At 44.7% G+C, this 20,902-nt stretch overlaps 1 protein-coding gene across 1 annotated transcript in view; it reads left to right on the top strand.

Moving 5' to 3' along the window:
• Positions 1 to 20,902, top strand: part of PLB1 (phospholipase B1) — an 89,101-nt gene that overhangs the window by 3,123 nt on the left and 65,076 nt on the right. The window contains exons 4-11 of the mRNA XM_028724449.2: positions 1,431 to 1,517; positions 9,312 to 9,380; positions 12,224 to 12,304; positions 12,513 to 12,579; positions 14,453 to 14,511; positions 15,362 to 15,435; positions 17,343 to 17,386; positions 19,445 to 19,553. Of these exons, the coding sequence (XP_028580282.2) occupies positions 1,431 to 1,517; positions 9,312 to 9,380; positions 12,224 to 12,304; positions 12,513 to 12,579; positions 14,453 to 14,511; positions 15,362 to 15,435; positions 17,343 to 17,386; positions 19,445 to 19,553 (590 nt within the window). The remainder of the gene's footprint in view (positions 1 to 1,430; positions 1,518 to 9,311; positions 9,381 to 12,223; positions 12,305 to 12,512; positions 12,580 to 14,452; positions 14,512 to 15,361; positions 15,436 to 17,342; positions 17,387 to 19,444; positions 19,554 to 20,902) is intronic.

Below are 20,902 nucleotides of genomic sequence, written 5' to 3'. Positions count from 1 at the left end.
TATCTGATGACGTGTGCATGCACATGAAAGCTCATACCAAGAACAAACTTAGTTGGTCTCTAAGGTGCTACTGGACAATTTTTTTATTTTTATTTTTATTTCTACTGTGTCAGACCAGCACGGCTACCTACCTGAATCTATTTCCCCCTTTTGTTACCTTGACATTCTTTGAATACAAGAAGTTATTTTGTATTGTATCAGATAATTGGTCCGTCTAGCTCGCTATCATCCACATTGACTGTCAGTGGCTGGCTTGGATTTCAGCCAGGGGTCTTTCCCTATCTAGAGATGCCAGGGATTAAACTTGGGACCTTCTGCATGCAAAACACACCCTCTACCATTAAACTACAGCCCTTCTTTTTGTGAGAGCTTATAAAGTATTGAAAACCAGACTGCTAACTCCCAGATGCCATGTTGTCAAATATTTGCTGGGTCGCAAGTGAATAATCATGACATGTATCTATTGGCCATGATGACAAAGGCTGATGGGACATAGAATCCAACAACATAGACCAATTGCCATTCTCGGTGGCATTTGCAGACCACCACAGATCCAGGAAGGCCAGGGTGGGTAGGCAAAACCCTCCTGTGCGAACAGCTGACCGCTTCATCAGCCTCAGCTGCTCATGATGGGGTTGGGATGGGGCAGGAAATTTGAAATTCAGTTGTGACCAACCTAAAAGGTAAAGGTGGTGATTGGACCTTGGCACACCTGGCTTCAGTCAGATCTGTGGCCAATCCCTTTAAATCAGCTACACTCAGAGGTAGCAGGGCAGTCAGTCTTCAGACATCCCACCCACCCTTCCCATACATTTGGCTCTGCCTGATGGCAAGTGGGCAGCACGTGTGCTATGGAACGAATTGGTCGCCATATTTGGGACCAGGGAGGAATGTGCCTGCAGACCAGCTGGGCCAGTCTGAGGTTTTTCCCCACCTCATAGCAACTGTCACAACTTGCTGGTGAAAGAAGGCATTGGGTTGGATCCTTAGTCTAAACAAGGGGGTGGGGTGGGAACAAGCCCTATCCTCCTTTCAGAATCAAGTATCAGGGTACCCCGGTAAAGAGGTCCAGGTGGAAGGATTCTGTCTGAATGCCCCGATGGGGGCTAACGACCCATAGAACTTCCCAAATGGCGTCCTGGAGGGATTGCTGCATTTGAGGTGTGTCATGGTGGGATCCTTAACCCAGGATCGACCAGTAGTTGGGTTGGTTGATTCAGGATACATACCTAAGCCAAAACCTACTTACATCTGTAATCAATAAAGTTATGGCCCCAATTTGATCCCAAGATTTGTCATGTCATTTTTGTCTGCTTCCCGAGCCCAGTAACCCCAGGTTCACTGCACATGGGCCCACAGCTAGAGTGAACAGGCAGTGAATTCAAAACTGTTCTGTAATATTCTCATCAGAATTTTTTTTCCTCTTCCAGGGCAGGCGAGATAATGACTATTCCGCAAAAAAGACTTTTATGAAAAACAAACTTGCTGTTCTCGGAGTTGGACTCTGGAACAATATGGTAAGAGGTACTAGAGACATTGGGATTGCTCAATAGGTTGCCGAGCATGGCTGCATGACCACACTCCCCATTGGGGAGTATACCATTGGAGAGGGTATTATCGCTTTAACAGTATCATGAAGGAATCAGGGCAACAATGAGAGGATGAAATTAGCTGGCAACTGCTTCTTTCATCAAGAAGAGCAAAGCTGAAATAAAGGTAAAGGTAAAGGTACCCCTGCCCATACGGGCCAGTCTTGACAGACTCTGGGGTTGTGCGCCCATCTCACTCTATAGGCCGGGGGCCAGCGCTGTCCGGAGACACTTCTGGGTCACGTGGCCAGCGTGACAAAGCTGCATCTGGCGAGCCAGCACAGCACACGGAAACGCCGTTTACCTTCCCGCCAGTAAGCGGTCCCTATTTATCTACTTGCACCCGGGGGTGCTTTCGAACTGCTAGGTTGGCAGGCGCTGGGACCGAGCAGCGGGAGCGCACCCCGCCGTGGGGATTCGAACGGCCGACCTTTTGATCGGCAAGCCCTAGGCGCTGAGGCTTTTACCCACAGCGCCAATATCTAATGCCAAATAACGCTTTCCTTTCCAGTTGCAAATTTTGAGTTTAGCACCCTCTTTTTCCAGGATATTCCATTCCTCTACATCCCCACCAACACGCACACTAATTTCCCACCTCAGCCGACAGTTAGTATTCTGTGGACACTGAATAGGCTCAGTCTTTACTGGGCTGCTTTTGGCCCTTCCCTTCTTAAGGTATTTTGTTGCTGTTTTGCTTATCCCCGCCCCCCCGCCCCCCCCCCCGGTCCTTCTGTAAAACTCTAGGTCAGGCATGCTATCCAAGACATGGACTCCTCAGAAGGCTGTAAATAACTTTGTCTGCTCTGTGATCAGATTGACTATTTGTCTTTCTCTCATGGCTGCATCTTGCTTTTCCTGAGAAGAGGCACAAGGTAGATCACATGGGTGTGTATCCCATTTCTTATCTTCATGGTGATGATCCTCTGAGATAGCGATTAGGCAAAGGTAACTCAGAGAGATTCATGACAAAGCAGGAATTTGAACCCAGGTTCTCCCAGCCCTAAGTCTGATGTTCAATCTGCAACATCACCATTAACAGCCATTCATTTATTTCTGCCCATTTCTGAGGTTCAGTCATGGGTGCCATAGCTTATGCTCTTCCTCCATGGTTGGAGGGCATCAAAGCTTCTGAATACCAGTTGCTGGAGACTGCAGGAGAGGAGAGTGCTCTCACACTCAGGTCCTGCACAGGTCACCAAAGGAGAGGATACCCTATCCCCACCCCCCCAAAAAAAGGCCAATGAAGAATGAGTATGCTCAATGGCAATAAGATACTGACTGACTGTTGGGGGAGGGGGCGGAATGAAGAACTGGTTGGGAGGGAAGAATGGAATAGAGTAAGGTTTCCCAGACTTGGATCTCCAACTGTTTTTGGACTACAACTCCAATCATCCCTGACCACTGGTCCTGCTAGCTATGGAGTGTCCTGGAGGATAGCAGAAGCACTCTGCACTGGCCCTAAAGGATCTTCATTGGCTCCCAGTACGACTCTGAGCACAGTTCAAAGTGTTGGTGCTGACCTTTAAAGCCCTAAATGGCCTCGGCCCAGTATACCTGAAGAAGCATCTCCACCCCTATTGTTCAGCCCGGACACTGAGATCCGGCACCGAGGGCCTTCTGGTGGTTCCCTCACTGTGAAAAGTGAGGTTACAGGCAGTGGCGTAGCGTGGGGGGTGCAGGGGGGGCCGGCCGCACCGGGCGCAACATCTGGGGTTAGGGCAAATCCACGGATTAGGGGGCGCAAATCCACGGGTTAGGAGGCGCAAATCCATGGGTTAGGGGGCGCAAATTACTTGCCTTGCCCCAGGTGCTGACAACCCACGCTACGCCACTGGTTACAGGGAACCAGGCAGAGGGCCTTCTTGGGAGTGGCGACTGCCCCGTGGAACACCCTCCCATCAGATGTCAAAGGAATAAACAACTTTCTGATATTTAGAAGACATCTGAAGGCAGCCCTGTATAGGGAAGTTTTTAATGTTTGGTGTTTTATTGTGTTTTTAATACTTTGTTGGGAGCTGCCCAGTGTGGCTGGGACAGCATATAAATAATGTTGTTGTTGCTGCTGCTGCTGCTGTTGTTGGTGGTGTTGGTGTTGCTATGGGTCCCACTTGTAGACTATAACATCCAAAGTACTGCGGGAACATTCTCACCTTCTTCCTGTTCCCATTGTTCAAGACCGCGTCCTGCACAGAATAACAGACAGAAAAAAATGAATTGGAGGGTGGGTGTGTTGGTGTGTAGGTGTGTTGGAGCCTTGCTAAATTGGAAGGACCCCTGGCGCAGTGGAAAGTGCTGTTTGCCCTGTTTATGAAACAACTGAAAGCATTGGATGTACATGGGCATCTATCCTGGAAAGAGGAAGCAAAACCATGTGATACAGCCATTAGCGGCAGCTACAGCTAAAGCCCCAGGATGATCACCAACTCCTATTTGCATACAGTTCACTCTAATGCCATGGGCATTTTGCCCGGTTGGCCAAGAGATAAAGACTGGAATCAAGGTTGCAACCTTAGATGAAAAGAACTGCTTGCAGTTATCTTGATCTTCCTCTCATTTATAAACACCTGCAAGGATAACGTCAAAGTTCTTGTCTCAGCCCTCCTTTTATTGCAGGTCAGATGCCCTGATAAGAGACAGGAGTGGGTTCTCCTCCTGGGTTATTTGGTTTGCATTTGATTTCTTTAATCAGGAAGGGGGACTGTGAGCTGATCATGCCTGAATTCTAATTTAAAGTTAGTTATGCAGATTGATAGACACAGCAAACAAGTGGCTGACTTTCTCTCTTGTGTTTTAGCCTTGAAACATCAGCCACTGTTCAGCTGAGCAGAGAAACTTGGATTAACATTTCCCCCCCCCCAAAAAAATGCTGTGGGTGCCCCCTTTCCAATGGTGGAGGAAGGAGGGGGTGTGGTGTGTGCTCTGCCCCGGGTGTCATCACTGAGGGGTGTGTGTGACAAAATGAGGGTTTTTTAATGAAAAAAATTGCACTCATGAAACTTTTTAGGAGTGACGTGGTGGCTTAGGTGCCTGCAGGTTCTGTGCTGCCTGAAACAGCAGCATGGGACTTGTGTCTGCCTACTGCCTCTCCCTCAGCCGCCCTACAGCTGAGGGGCAGAGAGGCTCAAAGCATTGGAGAGGCTCGCCCTGCCCCCATGGGTGGATCGCCCTGCCCCCATGGGCAGCTCACCCCACCCCCAGCTGCAGGAGACACCCCCGCACCAGGCACCCAAGTGGCTAGCTACGCCACTGCCCCTTTCCCTTGTCTTTTTCTTAAAGAGCCTTGCAACTGGGTGCATGTATACAGAAGACCATTTACCAAATGGTCACTTATCACCAGGGTTCATGTTACCACTTGGTAATCTAGCCGTCTTCCAGGGAGGATGAATGCAGCCTTCTCCTTCCAAAGACCTCCAAAATCCACTATTTGGCAGGATGATGATGCTGTTGACTGACTTAAGAGGGGATGGTTACATGGAAAGGTAGCACTTTGTAACCAACCCTCCCTTATAAGCTACCCTACCTTTACTATTTTGATGCCCTATGAGCAAATCTCTTTGTATGCTTTTTGAAAATTACACTAATATTAGTAGCACCCTAGCATGAAAATGTAAGGTTTCCTTTACCAGGGCTGAAGGCCACCTTTCATATTTGCATGTAACACTAAACCATATTATGGCTTTGTGTGAACAAGCAAGCAAGCTGGTTGCACGGTGGGGAAATCATAGCTGATTCATTCCTCCCCTACTCCTGCTGTTGTTGTGCTGCTGGGACCTAAGCCATGGTTTGGTTTGGTTTGGTTTGGTTTGGTTTGGTTTGGTTTGGTTTGGTTTGGTTTGGTTTGGTTTGGTTTGGTTTGGTTTGGCTTGGCTTGGCTTGGCTTGGCTTGGCTTAGCATTATGCCCAAGCCAGACTCATGGTTTGTCTCCTCCGAACAAGAACAATGCTTGCTTACTGTGTGTGGTTTGTCTGGAGCCTGGGATGTAATGTCAAGCCAAAGAGATTTTCTCAAGCATGGTTGCTTGTTTAGGAGGAGTTTGGGTCTTCTACAGAGTTTTAGTGCCCACACTTTTAAAGAAACAAAGAGCCACTTCACTGCCAACATCTTGGCTCTCGTGCTTCCAGGAGAAGTTAACAGAGGTTTGCATTAAGCTATTTCCCCTGGGTAATTTCTTTATCACTAATCTCTGTTGGATGGTTGGCTGCAATCTGTGCAAGGTCAGATGACATGCAAGATACTGTCAGTATTTAAAAAGCACAGGGCGAGTTTATCTGATCGCCATCTCTGACAAGGAGACTCTATTGCTCCCATCAGAACAGCACAACAAAACCCACAAGCTAATGCAAAACTACCTCAGCCCATCAGAATGAGAACTAGTGTAACATAATGGTCAAGAACTTTAAGGATGGTGACTTACGGCAATGAATGCTTTTCACGTTTGCACAAGTGGTGTTTTACCTGTGTTTTAAAAGGTCCATTTGATCAGTGCTTTGCAAATTATCTGCACTGCTGATTCCCATCTTTGAAGTCTTGGTCTCTCTTGTCTTATTGGACTGGCAATGAGCCATACACTGATAACAACACTAGTCCTGGGGAAGCTGCCAGATCCTGGAGCAGCTTGGACTTGGGTGTCATTCTGCTAAGTCAGAGGTGGGAAATCTGTGACCCTCCAAATGTTGTTGCACTACAAATCCAGTCAACCGTGGCCATCACGCAGTCAGCAGAGAGCAGATCTCTGCCTTTGACTTATTCAAACCCTGGCACATGGTTGTACAGAAATGTATTCAGCAGCTTATTTGCATACTGCAGTCATCACTGCCAGATGTTTAATGCAGACAGTCTGATTATTTCTTTAAACGTATCTTTCATTTTTATTTAGCGAAAGAGTTTCCCTTATAGGCAACCTTCTTTCATGTTAAAAGTAAAATGTCTCCAAAAATCCCTGTTCTATAAATCTTGGGAATATAACTCCAGAAGAAAATCAGAGAAACAGGAAAGTTATAGTGATTTGGGAAGATGAATTCTATGCATACTGATGCTATTCTGTATGAATTACTGTCTGAAACAGTAATTGGGAGAAAGCCTGCTTATATTCAAGGGCTGTGCAGGTGGCTGGGACAGTGTAGTTGGCTTATTTTAGACTCTGGGCTTAATTGTTTTGTGGGGCCTTCCTCTCTAGACGGGAACACTTCATTAAGTTCATATTGTAAGCCATTCCTTGGTAGAGTTTCTGAAAAACTGAATCCTTGATTTGGACCTTCTGCAGAGTATAAATGAATTTGCTCTCCACCATAAGAATGAGTCTCAAAGCTTTGCTGCAGAACAGTCTTAAAACTGTTAAAATTAAATGTTACAAAATACAAATCAACTCATTGCTCTTAAACAGCAAACAGTGTGGTTCCAGTCTTCTTTTTAGTCCTTAATACAGTTCAGTAAACTTTCCTCTTGCTGGTCCCAGAAAGAGAGTTCATATACAAGCATATTGCTTGTTCAGGATTGTTGAGCTGCGCTTCTGCTGCTGATGGCTCCAGCACTAATATTCTGAGTTTACAGGCTTCATCTTCCTGTTGTGAGAGATCTCTGCTTGGGTTCCTGGGATGAGTCATCAATTAGCCTTAAACCCTCGCTGCATTTGCTATAGTTAAACCTTCTGCCTAATGCAAACCGCTGTGCATAGCATTTTAAATATGTAGCATTTAATGCATATTAAACAGCCCTTGCTGCTCATTTTGCTCATTGGGCTCCTGCCCTATAGTCCTGCCAATATGGCACTAGGGAGGCACTATTCTCTAGAAGATCCTCAAAGTACCACCCTCCATTTCAGAACATTGGTTGCCCCACAAGTCATTATTTTCCCAACCGCAGCCCCTTCCCCTGGCTTCATTCTCTTGCAGGGCACGTGGAAGGGCCTGTAATCAAGCAAAGCACTGGGCTGACAGCACCACCCTCCAGCAAACAACAATAGCAAGATGCATTTTTGCATGTGGGCAGCATTATGGTTTGAGCTGGTTGCCGCTGGCATGGAAGTGCTTAGTGATTGCTTTTCTCTTGGCCTAAGCAATTTAGATAGGGGACGCAGGTGGCGCTGTGGGTAAAAGCCTCAGCGCCTAGGGCTTGCCTATCGAAAGGTCAGCGGTTCGAATCCCCGCGGCGGGGTGCGCTCCCATTGTTTGGTCCCAGCGCCTGCCAACCTAGCAGTTCAAAAGCACTCCCGGGTGCAAGTAGATAAATAGGGACCGCTTACTAGCGGGAAGGTCAACGGCGTTTCCGTGTGCGGCTCTGGCTCGCCAGAGCAGCGATGTCACGCTGGCCACGTGACCCGGAAGTGTCTCCGGACAGCGCTGGCCCCCGGCCTCTTGAGTGAGATGGGCGCACAACCCTAGAGTCTGTCAAGACTGGCCCGTACGGGCAGGGGTACCTTTACCTTTTAAGCAATTTAGATATCAGTCATCTCAGCAAGGTTTTGAGATGTTTTCTGTACATGACTGTAAAGACATTGTCTCTTTAATTTCATTTATGCTGCAAACATGCCCCTGCCAGATGGTGCCCAGCGCTACTCATGTCTCAAAGGGAGATGGAGAAAGCTTTAGTGACCCACAAGACAGGATTCAGTTTTTTTGCAAGCCCCTTTTAGAAATTAGCAGGAAAACTGGCCTATGCTTTTGTTTTAAAAGGAAAAAGATTTTCTCTGGTGTGGCTGAATCTTTGTTCCTTAATTATTTAAGTATCTTTTATTTAAGTATAGTACAGTAGTTTTAATCTTAAACCTGTGGAAATGACTGCCAGTATTAACAGCTTGCGAATGCATTATTTCAATTGGTCATCCATTCATTTTCAGTTTCATGAAATTTTCATTTGCCCATGAGGTCTTATTTCTCAATTTTCAGTTTTTCTTCATTATATCCCTGTTCTATTCTCAATCATTATTTTGTGTGCCAGCCAGCCAAGCATGCACTTTTCACTTTTTTAACCAGTCGGTTCCCTAAATCTAAAACGCTCCTCACAAAAGTTGAGAAAAGTTGGAAAGCAAAACTCTTAGGGCCACTTTGAATGGTCATCATTTGCTGGAAGTGATCTGTTCTTTATCTGGTTTGGCCTTCTGACTGACATGCTCATTTTCTAAATGCAAGGATGTAGCTTTTTTTGTTTTTAATTTTTAGTGGAGGGGGGGACATTTTGTTTCCTGCATGAGCCGTAGTCCACAGTCTCCAGGGCTTTAGTCAAGAAATAAGTTTACCTCCTCATCAGTTGTAGTGCTAATTGCCTTGAATTAAACTTGCAGGTCTAGCCTATAGGTAAAGTAAAGGTACCCCTGACCATTAGGTCCAGTCGTGACCGACTCTGGGGTTGCGGCGCCTCTATAGGCCGAGGGAGCCGGCGTTTGTCCGCAGATAGCTTCTGGGTCATGTGGCCAGCATGACTAAGCCGCTTCTGGCGAACCAGAGCAGTGCACGGAAATGCCGTTTACCTTCCCGTCGGAGCAGTACCTATTTATCTACTTGCACTTTGATGTGCTTTCGAACTGCTAGGTTGGCAGGAGCAGGGACTGAGCAACGGGAGCTCACCCAATCGCGGGGATTCAAACCGCCGACCTTCTGATCAGCTTTGTGGTTTAAACCATAGCGCCACCCACGTCCCTTAGGTCTAGTCTACAAGAGGCTAAAATGCACCCTTTGAACTGATCTGCTGCCTGAGCCTCACAGTGCTCACATCTTGTCTTCCAGCTGTTACCAGATGGACAGAAGCAGCCCTATTATCTTGCAGAGATGCCCGAGGTGCGATGTCCTTCTCAGGTAGGAGCAGTTTTCTTTTATACATGCATTTTTGCATTTTATCTGAGTGTCCCCCCCATCCCCAAGGGACCTCTTTCTCTAAAGCAATGCAATCCCCTTCTCAAGTCTTCTCAACCATTTCTAAATATTGCAGAATCACAGACTTCCTACCTCCAAATGCCCATTTGACCGACATATTTTAATATCACTGCAGTAGAGGCACAGCTAATAAACTGTGGCTGTTAGTCATGATGGCTGCAGTATAATACGGAATGCCAATCACTGGACAGCAACAGCCAGAGAGGGCCATTCCCTTAATCCCCTGGTTGCAGGTTGGTGGGTCCTTGAAGCAGTTGGTTGTCCACTGTGGGAGCAGAATGGACCTTTAATCGGCAGACCTTTGTGTCAGTTTGCATTTCTTAGTGCAGAAAGTATTGATCTGATGTGTAGAGATCTTTTCTAATCTACTTAATACAAGAGGGTTCTGGAAGCTTCTCTGTGTGAAAGAAACAAGCAGAAGGTTCACGATGTTTGGCTTATTCCTTCAGAGAAGTTGAGTACAGCTGGCTTAAACTGGTTCTCTTATCTCTTTCTGTCAAGGTCATGCTGGCTATAAAAATAGGCTAGAAGGAGCCTGGGTTTCACTCTCTCTTTCTATCTCTTTTCCTTCTGGTGTAGTGTTCTGTATATAGTGTTAAGGTTTAGACTTGCTGTAAGTATTCTAAGTTTAAGTTAAGTCTGCTGCAACTGGATTTCTTCTGGACAGTGCCAATTCTGAATGTATTGGATTTGTGACCATTCTGCTCATTTGCCTTCAGTAGCAGCAAAGCTCTGTTGGATAAAATACAATTGCCTCTGGTCTATTTTTTGGGAATCCTGCAACTTGTTTTAGGATTTTACTCTGCTAACTGTATGTGGGAATCTGCTCTGGATCAATATTGAGTAGAATTTCATGACACTTTGATCTGATCCAGCAAAGTTCTTCTGATGTTCTTCTGAACCTGGCGAGAAGACTATACCACAATAAATGCTTTAAGGTTTGAAGTTCTGACCATTCTGTGTGTTGTGGAATGACCAAGGGAGAGGGACAGGGAACTTAGTTCTGCGAGATGAGAGAATTGAACCTTGGACAAATGGTTAGCATTGCAAGGGCAGAAACTTTAAGTGCCTAGCTGGTGATGATTTTAGTTCATTAAAAAAATAATCTTCCTTTATGAGCACCTTTACAGAAGATAAAGGCATTCCTCAAGAGTAGCCTGAGTGCCTTCACATTAGTAATACTCAAGACATTTTGCTTGTCTGCACTGCATCAATCCTGAATGATGTTCTTACTGTACTGGTAATGAGAGGAGAGAGACATTTCGAAATCAAATGTACTTTTCAGCCAATGTAAATTTTTCATTTAATGTTGTTCAGAAAGGGGAAATGAAAAAAGAGATTCAAAGGTCATTTGTGAAAATGGCTTTAGAGATGCCATTTCTCCCAGAAAAGAAAAATGCCATCATTGCTCATTTGCATTTATAATTATTGCTCTTTATGATTTATTTCTAGAATGCCTGCTCTAACTAGGTGCTATACATAAATCAATATGCAAGACATAGAAGGGAAGGCATGAGCTAGCAAGAGGCCTTCCCACTCAGAAAATTTCCAGACATCATGGCAATTTATCAGTGACCACCCATTCACACATAGTGTTGTATTCAAAGCAGTGTTAACTAAATTATTCCATCAGTGCAAGGATTTCTCCCTGTGCATGGGACATTCTCTCTCCCCCCCCCCCCCAACTCCATCCCTACACCCTTTAACTCTGTTCTGGGTTTTCCACAAACTCTTCAGGACAAATTTGGAGATGCAATTATTTAGTTGAAAATTGCCCTTGTGTACTCATGAGAATTCTGACTGAACTTGTCTGGAGTGGGTGAAGTTGGAGAAGACAAAGGGAATGTTGCAGGATATCAAACCTGCCCAATGATCATTTACAAAAAAACAAACAAACAAACCCCTGTTGTTCAGATCATCTGGCAGCGCACAAAGCAATGTGATATTTATTAAAAATTAGTGCTGACCCTTCTGAATTTTAACCAAGTTATGGCAAAGAAAATTCATCCAGTTTCACACATAAGGGGTGGGTGGGGAATTTATTGTGTGGGTAAGATGGCATTACTTGAGTTTTATCTGCTAAAATAATTTCTTTTTCATAGATGATAGATAGATATATAGATATATAGATACACACAGAGAGAGAGAGAGGGGGGGGGTTGGCTAATTAATGTTCTATGGCCTTTTAAATGTCTTTTGGGGGGGCTGTTTTTGTTTTAACTATTTATTTTGTGATTCTATCTTGTATTTTTATCTTGTGACTTGCCCTGAGATCTTCAGGTGAAGGTCAGTATATAAAACAAACAAACAAAATAAAGTATTAGACTAGCCTTCACCAACCAGGTGCTCTCCAGATGTTTTGTACACCAACTATCAGCCCCAGCCAGCTGTAGTCCAAAACACCAGGTTGGTGAAAGTTTCTCTCTGTCTTGGCCATGCTAAAGCTCATGTGCCCTTCTTCATAGGGCAGGTGTGGGGAACCTTTGGTTCTCTAGATGTTGCTGAACTACATCAGTCCCAATGGCCAGGATTCATGGGAGTTGAGGTTCAGCAACAACTGGAGGGCCAAAGGTTCACCCTACCTGTCTTAGAGCCTGGCAGTCCATAAGCAGGCCATGGTCTCTGGAGATTAGAATGGTCCCTTTAAATCCAGAATTTGAAATGATTAACTCTGGTTGCTGAATCTGCCCTTCTGACTTCAACCATGGTGCGAAATGATTATTCCTCTCCCCGCCCTAATTGTTTTCATCATCTTGTCTCTGCAGGAGAATCCATACTTCTTCACATTCAAGAATAGCAACTACTCATCTTTTCCTGTGGAGCCACGAACCAAAACAGTGTCTCAAGTAGGGAAAGCTCCAACTGCATAATATTTTATTATTGCTTGTCTTTGGGTGGAGAAGAATGGGTATTGGACATAAGAACATTGTATATCCCTTGCAGTTATTTTCTAGGGGGCAATGCTCTTCCTTAGTCTGTTGAAGAAGTATGCATTTCTTTCTACTGCAACTGCTAAAGGCCATTTGTAATGCATTGTTCTCTGTCCTTTGTCAGCAAAGGAGCTTTGGGACGGACATTCCATGTATAGACCGCAACCCCTCAGACACAATTCCTGCCTCAGGTACAGATTTTTATCTCTGGATTTGCTCAGTCATCATAGGTCCTGTCTTGGTTCATTGCCAATGTTGAAATAAAATTCAGCTAGTTGTTTGGTTCGATTCTGCTGTCTTGTCTTTTGCCTCGGGCAGCAAAATATATTGGGCCCTCCTAGCTACTTCAGAGGACAGTTGCAAGGAGATAATATGGTAACACCCCTCTAATGCCTGCCTTACGCTCATTGGGGAAAGTGGAAGATGACTGTGATTATTATTTTTAATTGGTGAAGGTTGTTAATTTCATTTCCAAGTGGGAACATCTCTGGGATGAGTGGGAGAAAATGATGGCATAGTAAGCCTTGGGAGGTATACTCTGTAAGATTCCAGGCAGAAGCTACCTTAGATATCAGGGATTGAACCCACTGGACCTTCTACATGAAAACCTGGTGGTCTGTCACTGGATAATGGCTCCTCCATCATGGCTAGGGAGCATGTGAATTTAGGAAGCTGTGGTACTCTAGTTCAGTGTTATCTAAACTGCTTGGCTGTGGCTCTCTGGGATTTCAAGCAGGTGCCTTTCCCAACCTTACCTGTAGATGCTGGAAATCAAACCAGGAACCTTCTGCGTGCAACCACTGAACTATAGCCCTTCCTCAAAGAACCTTGGTTACAGTCCTGTTTGGGGATAATCCACAGCCTGTATAGAATCTGCAATCTATTTTCTGAATAGTCTAAAAGCGGTACAATGGTGATTCCAGGGACACTGGAATGTGGTCCTCCATCCATTCTCCAGTTGACTTATATGCTCTTCATAGTGTGAATTATTGGCTTGGTATTAAAGAGTTTTCTCCATGCTCACATACAAACCCAATTTACCTAAAGCCCAGTTTTTCAAAACTACAAAGTGTGCATCTTTGGGGGAATAAAAGTTTCCTTCTTATAACTTCAAAGCACTAGCATAGCTGACTTTAAAAAAACCCCAAGCTCTTTGGCAATGCTTCAGAAATGTATTGCTAACCAAAGAAAGGATTATGAGCACATAGGAATGCAGGTGCTCAAGGCATTCTGCAAAGAATGTTGTGGAAACTTGGTTACAGAGCAGCATATAAGGCCTGTAATAAATATTGTGGCTATTGTCACAATAGTTCGGTTTAAGGGACTTGCACATTTTGAGCTGTAACAGAGTATGGCATGGCCAGTCTTTGATGGGCATCCTGGCCTTCATCTAAAATGACCCTACAACACTTGAGACTCATTAGACCACGACTGGGAACCCTCAGGCCTGTGGGTCAAATGTGGGTCTCCAGACTTCTCTGTCTGGCCTTTGAAATTCTCTTCAGGCCAGGCTGCTTACTGGCCCTGCATAGCACCCCAAACATTTTTGCCTGGCTGAAATGTGGCCTTGAATTCTTCCAAAGCTTGTCTGGATGGAGAACAGAGAGGGCTGTGTGAGTGTGTGTGGAAACAGCACTGTACAAAGGGAAAACAACAACACATTAATGTCTCTGGCTGCTGTTGCCTCTCCCTCCACTCACCACCGGCATGTGGCCCTCAGAAACTTGCCCAGAAAGAAATGTGGCCCTCTCTGGGTGAAAATTATTCCCCACTGCTGACTGAAGATTGTCAGATACCAGTTCCTTGGATTTTATTTCAGCATAATAATTTTGTGGGAGAAAAATCCTAGCTTCTAGGGAAGAACAGTTGCAGGAGAATTAGGTATTCTGGTAAGTATCACATATTTGCCTCCGGGGACTAACAAGAGTTACGGCAATTTGGCAGAATATGAGTTTTAAATAAGATCTCAAGTTCTTTCAACTTCTTCTGAAGAAATATGTTCCGAATGTCAAAGATCCTCTTAAGAGTCCCATCACATACTCTCTCTCTCTTTCTTTTTTATAGTTCATAACTTGAGGCCAGCAGACATTAAAGTTATAGGCGCCCTTGGGGACTCAATAACTGTAAGTGCAGATCACCAAAATGTGCTCTATTAAAATGAGTGGTGTCAAAGCTGTTTCTGAATTCTGATCTGAAAAAGGAGGGATCTTCATGGCAAACTGAATTTCCCATGCTTTCTTCCGCTTTGTTCCCATTATGCTGCAGTCTTAATCTGGGATTGCCACCTCCTTGGGCCATTGCGCATTTGCAAATGCTAATTGATACAAATGTGTATATATATTTCAAACATTTTCCTACCACATGTGGACATTTCTTTGCAGAGGAGAACTTGACTAAAGGCCATTTTAACCATGTGACTTCTAACCTGAAAATCCCTTACTTGTGGAAGCTCCATGAAGGCGCTATAATTTGGGGGGTGGGAGATCTTACCACATCTGCAGTTGTCTACGTGCTAGCAATGTATAGCTCAGACAACAGCAATAACAAATTAATGTTATTTCTATCCCCCCTTCATAACCCTATGTTGCTTTGTTGCAATATGCTTTGTTATTTATTGCTTCTGTACCCATCAGTATTCTTGAAACAAGTATTAATGGAAGGGCAATTATTGGTTTATTATTCTTTGATCAGCAACCATCAGTTTATGGATTTTATTCTAAGTAGGCTTGTAAATTTAGCCCTGGCCAATGACAGTCCTCCACTGCTTGCTTATCCCCATGATAAGGTAGACAGGATGCCAATGCTATTTTTAGGCAGAACTAAAATACTGTCAAGGTTCCTCAGAGTTAGAGTGGAGGATATTTCCAGGGGGAGTCATCTAAAGTGGCCTCTTTCCAACCATCCCATTCCAAACCAGCAAGCAATTTATTCTAAATGGACTTTCCCAAACCCCTTTGTCCTCTTTGATATCAGGCAGGAAATGGAGCGGGTTCTTCACCAAACAATGTCCTAGATGTTCTGACACAGTATCGAGGCCTTTCATGGAGGTGAGTGCCACAAATCAAAATCTTTAGATATTCTGCAGTCTGTTCTTATTCTTTTCTTCTTGCTGGCTTTCGAAACCAATTCCACTCTCCTCCTTGCTGACCTCAATTGCTACTTCAGAGCCATCTTGAGGTTGGCACTGTTAAAACTTGCACAAGCTGTAACTAGAGTCATGGCTCTGGCAGATGTGGCCTCAGGCTTCTCTGATGATATAGGAGTCTTCCTCTTGTTTATGCATGGCTTCGTCTTTTTTCAAGTTCCTGTGGATTTCTTCAAATTAACGAAAGTACCTTTTTCTACAAATGTTCTGACTTTTCATATTCCCATCTCATTCATTTTTCGCTACAATGAGGACAAGTACTTGAAAGCAGCATTCAAATGGAGTGCGATGAGGCGACTAGAAATAGGATATACGCGTGAGAAACCTTGTGTCTCTAGATAATTTATTTTCTATCTTCTTACACAATATTAGTCACAAGCAGATAGCAGTTCCTTTCTTCCCTGTACAAAACTGGGGCATTTCAGTGAATGGTGAAAGTAACAGTCCATTTACTGGTTCTATTAAACATGCTAGCTCAATTTGCCTGTAGCATACATTGCCTACTACCAAGGAATATTTGACTGGCAAGCACAAGAAACAGGGCCTTTTCAGTGGTTGCCCCATGCCTATGAACTCTTTCCCTAGATCATTGCATAAGGTCCCTCTACTGATGACTTTTAAATGAGTAGTAAAGAGTTATTATTTTTCTCTTTTGCCGGTGTTTTACTTTGCTATTTTTGCTGCATATATAATTTTAGTCTCCTAGTGTTGCTTTTAACTGCTGCTAAATCAGTAGGCACCAACATTTGTAACAGATACTAATATAGATTTGCTATATGTCTGGATTTTTCCGGACATTACTGGGATTTCAAAGGCAGAATTGACCTCCGGGGGGGGGGGGGTCTGAAAGGCAGCGCTTTGTCTTGGATCTTTCGGGGTGTCCTGGTTTTTACTTTTTGAAATATGGCAACCCTATACTAATAGATGTCACACAGTCAAAAATCAGAAATGACAGACTAAGGACAGTCCTGCTCATTTGTCACTATTACAGTGAAAGCTTCTGACTTCAATTGCATTCAGACTCGGCATATATGGATATATTTGATGATTGCTTACTGGTGCATGTACATAAATGAAACTAATGCATAGAGTCTTCAAGAGGAATCTTCTTAGGCCAAATTATAACTCACTCTAGGGAAACTACCCCCTCCCCATTTATTAAATTGTAAGTCTATAACGGAAATCAAAACACAGCACATCAACCATGCATTGTTGTTTTTTAGCTGCTTGATACCCCTGTTGGCATTTTGCTGTTCTAGGCTGGCCGCAAAACCAGGACATTTACTATCATAGGGACTCTGCTCATTATATAGTTAACACAAGTTTCACAGGCATGTGGAGCTGTTATAAAACCCCACAATACCTATGAACAAAGACAACAGTGCAGTGTGTGGGCATATCATTAGCAATAAAGCCTCTGCCATATCATAGGCTCTGCAACCTGAGTTATTAACCATAGTCTTGAGAAGGATCCTGTGGATGGACTGGAAGCATTACAAAGACTTAGGAGGTAGGCAGCTGGTGATTACTGCCATAGATAGATAGATAGATAGATAGATAGATAGATAGATAGATAGATAGATAGATTGCCTTATAGAATACCATTGGGAGCCCCATTTCAATGCATGATACAAGTAAAATAAATAAAACAAACATTCAAACCAGCAGTTCAAGAAAGCAATAGCTGAGGATCGGAAACATCACCAGGGGGCACTCTGTGACTTGTTCCAAGCAAATCTTCTCTAACTTTTGTTTGCTTTCTCCTCCCTCCCCTCCCTGCACACTCTCCCCCCCCCCCCAATTCTGCAGTGTTGGTGGAAATGAAAACATAAGCACAGTCACAACATTAGCAAGTAAGTGCCCATTTCCCTAAGGTTAGTGCATTTGTGAAGCTCTTTCATAATTTATGGAGCAAACTCGAGGAAATGTTCAGCAGGCTTGACAGACTTAAACCTCTTTGTATTCAGCATCCCAGACTGATGGGGGTGGAGGAGGGGCGGGGAAAGCCTTCTCACAGCCAACGCTGTAATTTGCTGTGCATGACTTAACAGTGTGTGTTTTATAATTTCCCAGGGTCTTAGTTGCTTCGAAATTCTCTGTGACTTTATATATGTGTGTGTGTGTGTGTAGCTTAATTATTATTCAGCTCCGTACGATCTTGGAATGCATTAAACAAATAAGCAAGGCTCCTTGTGCAAGTTTTTATGGGGAAAAGAAAGGTGTCTTGGAACTCTTTTACAGGCAACCAACGGACACCAAACCACAGGCAGCTCATGGAACCAAGCAGTTACTTTAGTTGGGGGGGGGGAGCACTTACAGAACAGAGTGAAAGGCAGGGGCAGCCCTCCTCCCCCTCCCTCCACAGTGGCCTTTTGCCGAATCTCACTGATGCTTTTGACAGTGGAGATCCAGATGCCTCTGGAAGCTAAAACAGGGTGCTATGATGACAGCCATCTCCCATTGTTTACCCCAACACCTACAATTCATATTGCTTTTAAGCATATATTTTTTTATGTTAAGAACATAAGAGGAGACATAAAACATAAAAGAACATTAACAAAACCATCCTGTTCTCACACTAGGTTCCTCTGGGAAGCCTGCAATGGGGCTTCAAACCATGTTCAGATGAATGTAGTTAGAAGCCTCCACAAGATCAATAGTAAAGGTAAAGGTACCCCTGCCCGTACGGGTCAGTCTTGACAGACTTTAGGGTTGTGCGCCCATCTCACTTAAGAGGCCGGGGGCCAGCACTGTCCGGAGACACTTCCAGGTCACATGGCCAGCGTGACAAAGCTGCATCTGGCAAGCCAGCGCAGCACACAGAAACGCTGTTTACCTTCCCGCCAGTAAGCGGTCCCTATTTATCTACTTGCACCCAGGGGTGCTTTCGAACTGCTAGGTTGGCAGGCGCTGGGACCGAGTAACGGGAGCACACCCCACCGCGGGGATTCGAGCCGACGACCTTTCGATCGGCAAGCCCTAGGCGCTGAGGCTTTTACCCACAGCGCCACCCGCGTGGCAATAGTCCTGCATAAACTATCATCACTACTACTACTACTATCATTTATTAATACCCCTTCCCATCTGATTGGGTATTAAAGTTTTGGATGGTGTAGAGACTTACAACAGTGTTTGTCCAAACATGCTTAGAAGAAAGGTTCAGGGCAGTGCAAAAGAGACATTGAGGGTGAAGTGTGTTGTTGTTGTTATTACATCCATCCATCCATCCATACATGAAACATCACTCCTCAACATGTTCCCTTCCCAACACGTTGCTTGGATGTCTAAATTCATCCACAGAGCCACAGGTGTTCCATTTTGCTGTCATGACTAATGGCTATGCTACATATTTGTCTCATGCCTTTTATGACCATCTAAGGCCACCCTTAGGGACCCTGTAGGGACGCGGGTGGCGCTGTGGGTAAACCTCAGTGCCTAGGACTTGCCAATCACATGGTCGGTGGTTCGAATCCCCGCGGTGGGGTGCGCTCCCGTTGCTCGGTCCCAGCGCCTGCCAACCTAGCAGTTCGAAAGCACACCAAAAAAGTGCAAGTAGATAAATAGGGACCGCTTACCTAGCGGGAAGGTAAACGGCGTTTCCGTGTGCGGCTCTGGCTCGCCAGAGTAGCTTCGTCACGCTGGCCACGTGACCCGGAAGTGTCTGCGGACAGCGCTGGCTCCTGGCCTCTAGAGTGAGATGAGAGCACAACCCTAGAGTCTGTCAAGACTGGCCCGTACGGGCAGGGGTACCTTTACCTTTAAGGCCACCCTAAATTAATGCTGTCAGGTGAAAAGGTGTTGCCTTTTGTTTGTCTTGAACCAGCTGCCGACCATTATTAGAAAACAGAAATATCTATGCTATTCATCCATTGTTTGGTACGCCTCTATGATATCCCACCTTTCTTTTTCAGATATTCTTCGTGAGTTCAACCCTTCTCTGTTAGGCTACTCCAGTGGCAAAGGAAGCCAGAGCACATCTAATGCCTACCTGAACCAGGCTGTGGCAGGAGCCCGCGCAGAGTAAGACTAGATGTTGGGCGTGTTTGTTTGTCTGTGCAGACCTGTCTGTTGCAGATGTGTTAAGCCTTTTTAGCTTTTATCTGTAATGGTACTGTTGCAGAATCATAATTGGGAAGAAAAAAAGAAAATGCACTATCCTTTTATCCTGAGATGCTAAATCCTATTTTGAGAGAAGTTGATCAGTGACTGAAAGACCATTGTCTCCACATTCTGAGGCCTCATCCTTCCTGTCATTTAATGTGGTACAACTTCCTATACTTCCACTGATTCTCCATTGTCCATATGGTATTCTCCTACAAATTGCTCCTTTCTCACGTGTTTCCCTCCTTCAGTCCAGGTTTTCAGACACCAGGGAGAGGGTATGAGGAAATCCACATTGAGGGAGGGCAAAGTATGGGAAGGCAGCGATTTGGAGAATGTCATATGGACAACAGAGAAATGGGAAGCGGCACAAGAAGCTTACTATCCACATTAAACTGCCTTGAATCCCAACTTGGGAGAAAGGTGGGATATAAATACATCAAAGAAATAAAGAAAACAAAATGGCAGTGTGGGTGAACCCTCACTTCTCCACAAGTTGAGTCGAGTCTCTGATTATTTATCTCATTCCTACTCCTGTCAAAAAAAGGAAAAGGTTTCAGCAAGGCTGTCCTCCTTGGTTATTGGGTGACTGGAGTAAATGGAGCAAATAATCACACATCATTTAGGCACTTTCTCCAAGATGCTGGCAAAGGCTCTTTGACCACATCCCAACTCAAGTGTGAACAGAAACAGGAGCTCCATCAGAGAGTTCCCCCCTTCAGGACCTCAGCTGTGCATGAGACACTTGCAAATGGGAATGAGCAGCTGAAAAACTCTGGCTGAGTTTTCTGTTTCTGCTTTCTCACTGAAAGTTGCATCTTCAACAATGTTTGTTGAGTAGATATCCAACTGGAAATGAAAATGTGAGGTGTTTCTCTTAGAGCTGCAATGCTTAGCTGATTAATTGGTGAGAGCAACTGATGAAAACATTTTTTTATCCTCCCACCCAAAATAAAAGTTGCCCAGATTTAACCAGACAGCAGATTGTAAATCAAATCTTACATTCAACTCAAGTGCTTTAAAAAACAGCAACGGCAAGCATTTTGGTGGTACCCAATGGAGTGAATCTGCCCTCACGCCTTCCTAAATCTGTTGTGGGTTCCCCCCTAACCCTTCCGAGTTGATTTGGGGTGGGGCATGGGGGGAAAGGAGAGGAAGGGGAAGTTCTGTTGTGCAAATAGTGCATCTACTTTGCAGGATACCACTTATTTCCTCCTGCAGGACAACTGCAGTAACACACGTGCGCATCATCAAAAAACAAGGGACGC

The sequence above is a fragment of the Podarcis muralis genome, chromosome 3 (assembly GCF_964188315.1).
Source record: "Podarcis muralis chromosome 3, rPodMur119.hap1.1, whole genome shotgun sequence".
In the NCBI taxonomy this organism is placed as follows: Eukaryota; Metazoa; Chordata; class Lepidosauria; order Squamata; family Lacertidae; genus Podarcis; species Podarcis muralis.
The sequence above is the reverse complement of the archived record's forward strand: the minus strand, read 5'-3'. Positions and strand labels throughout refer to the sequence as shown.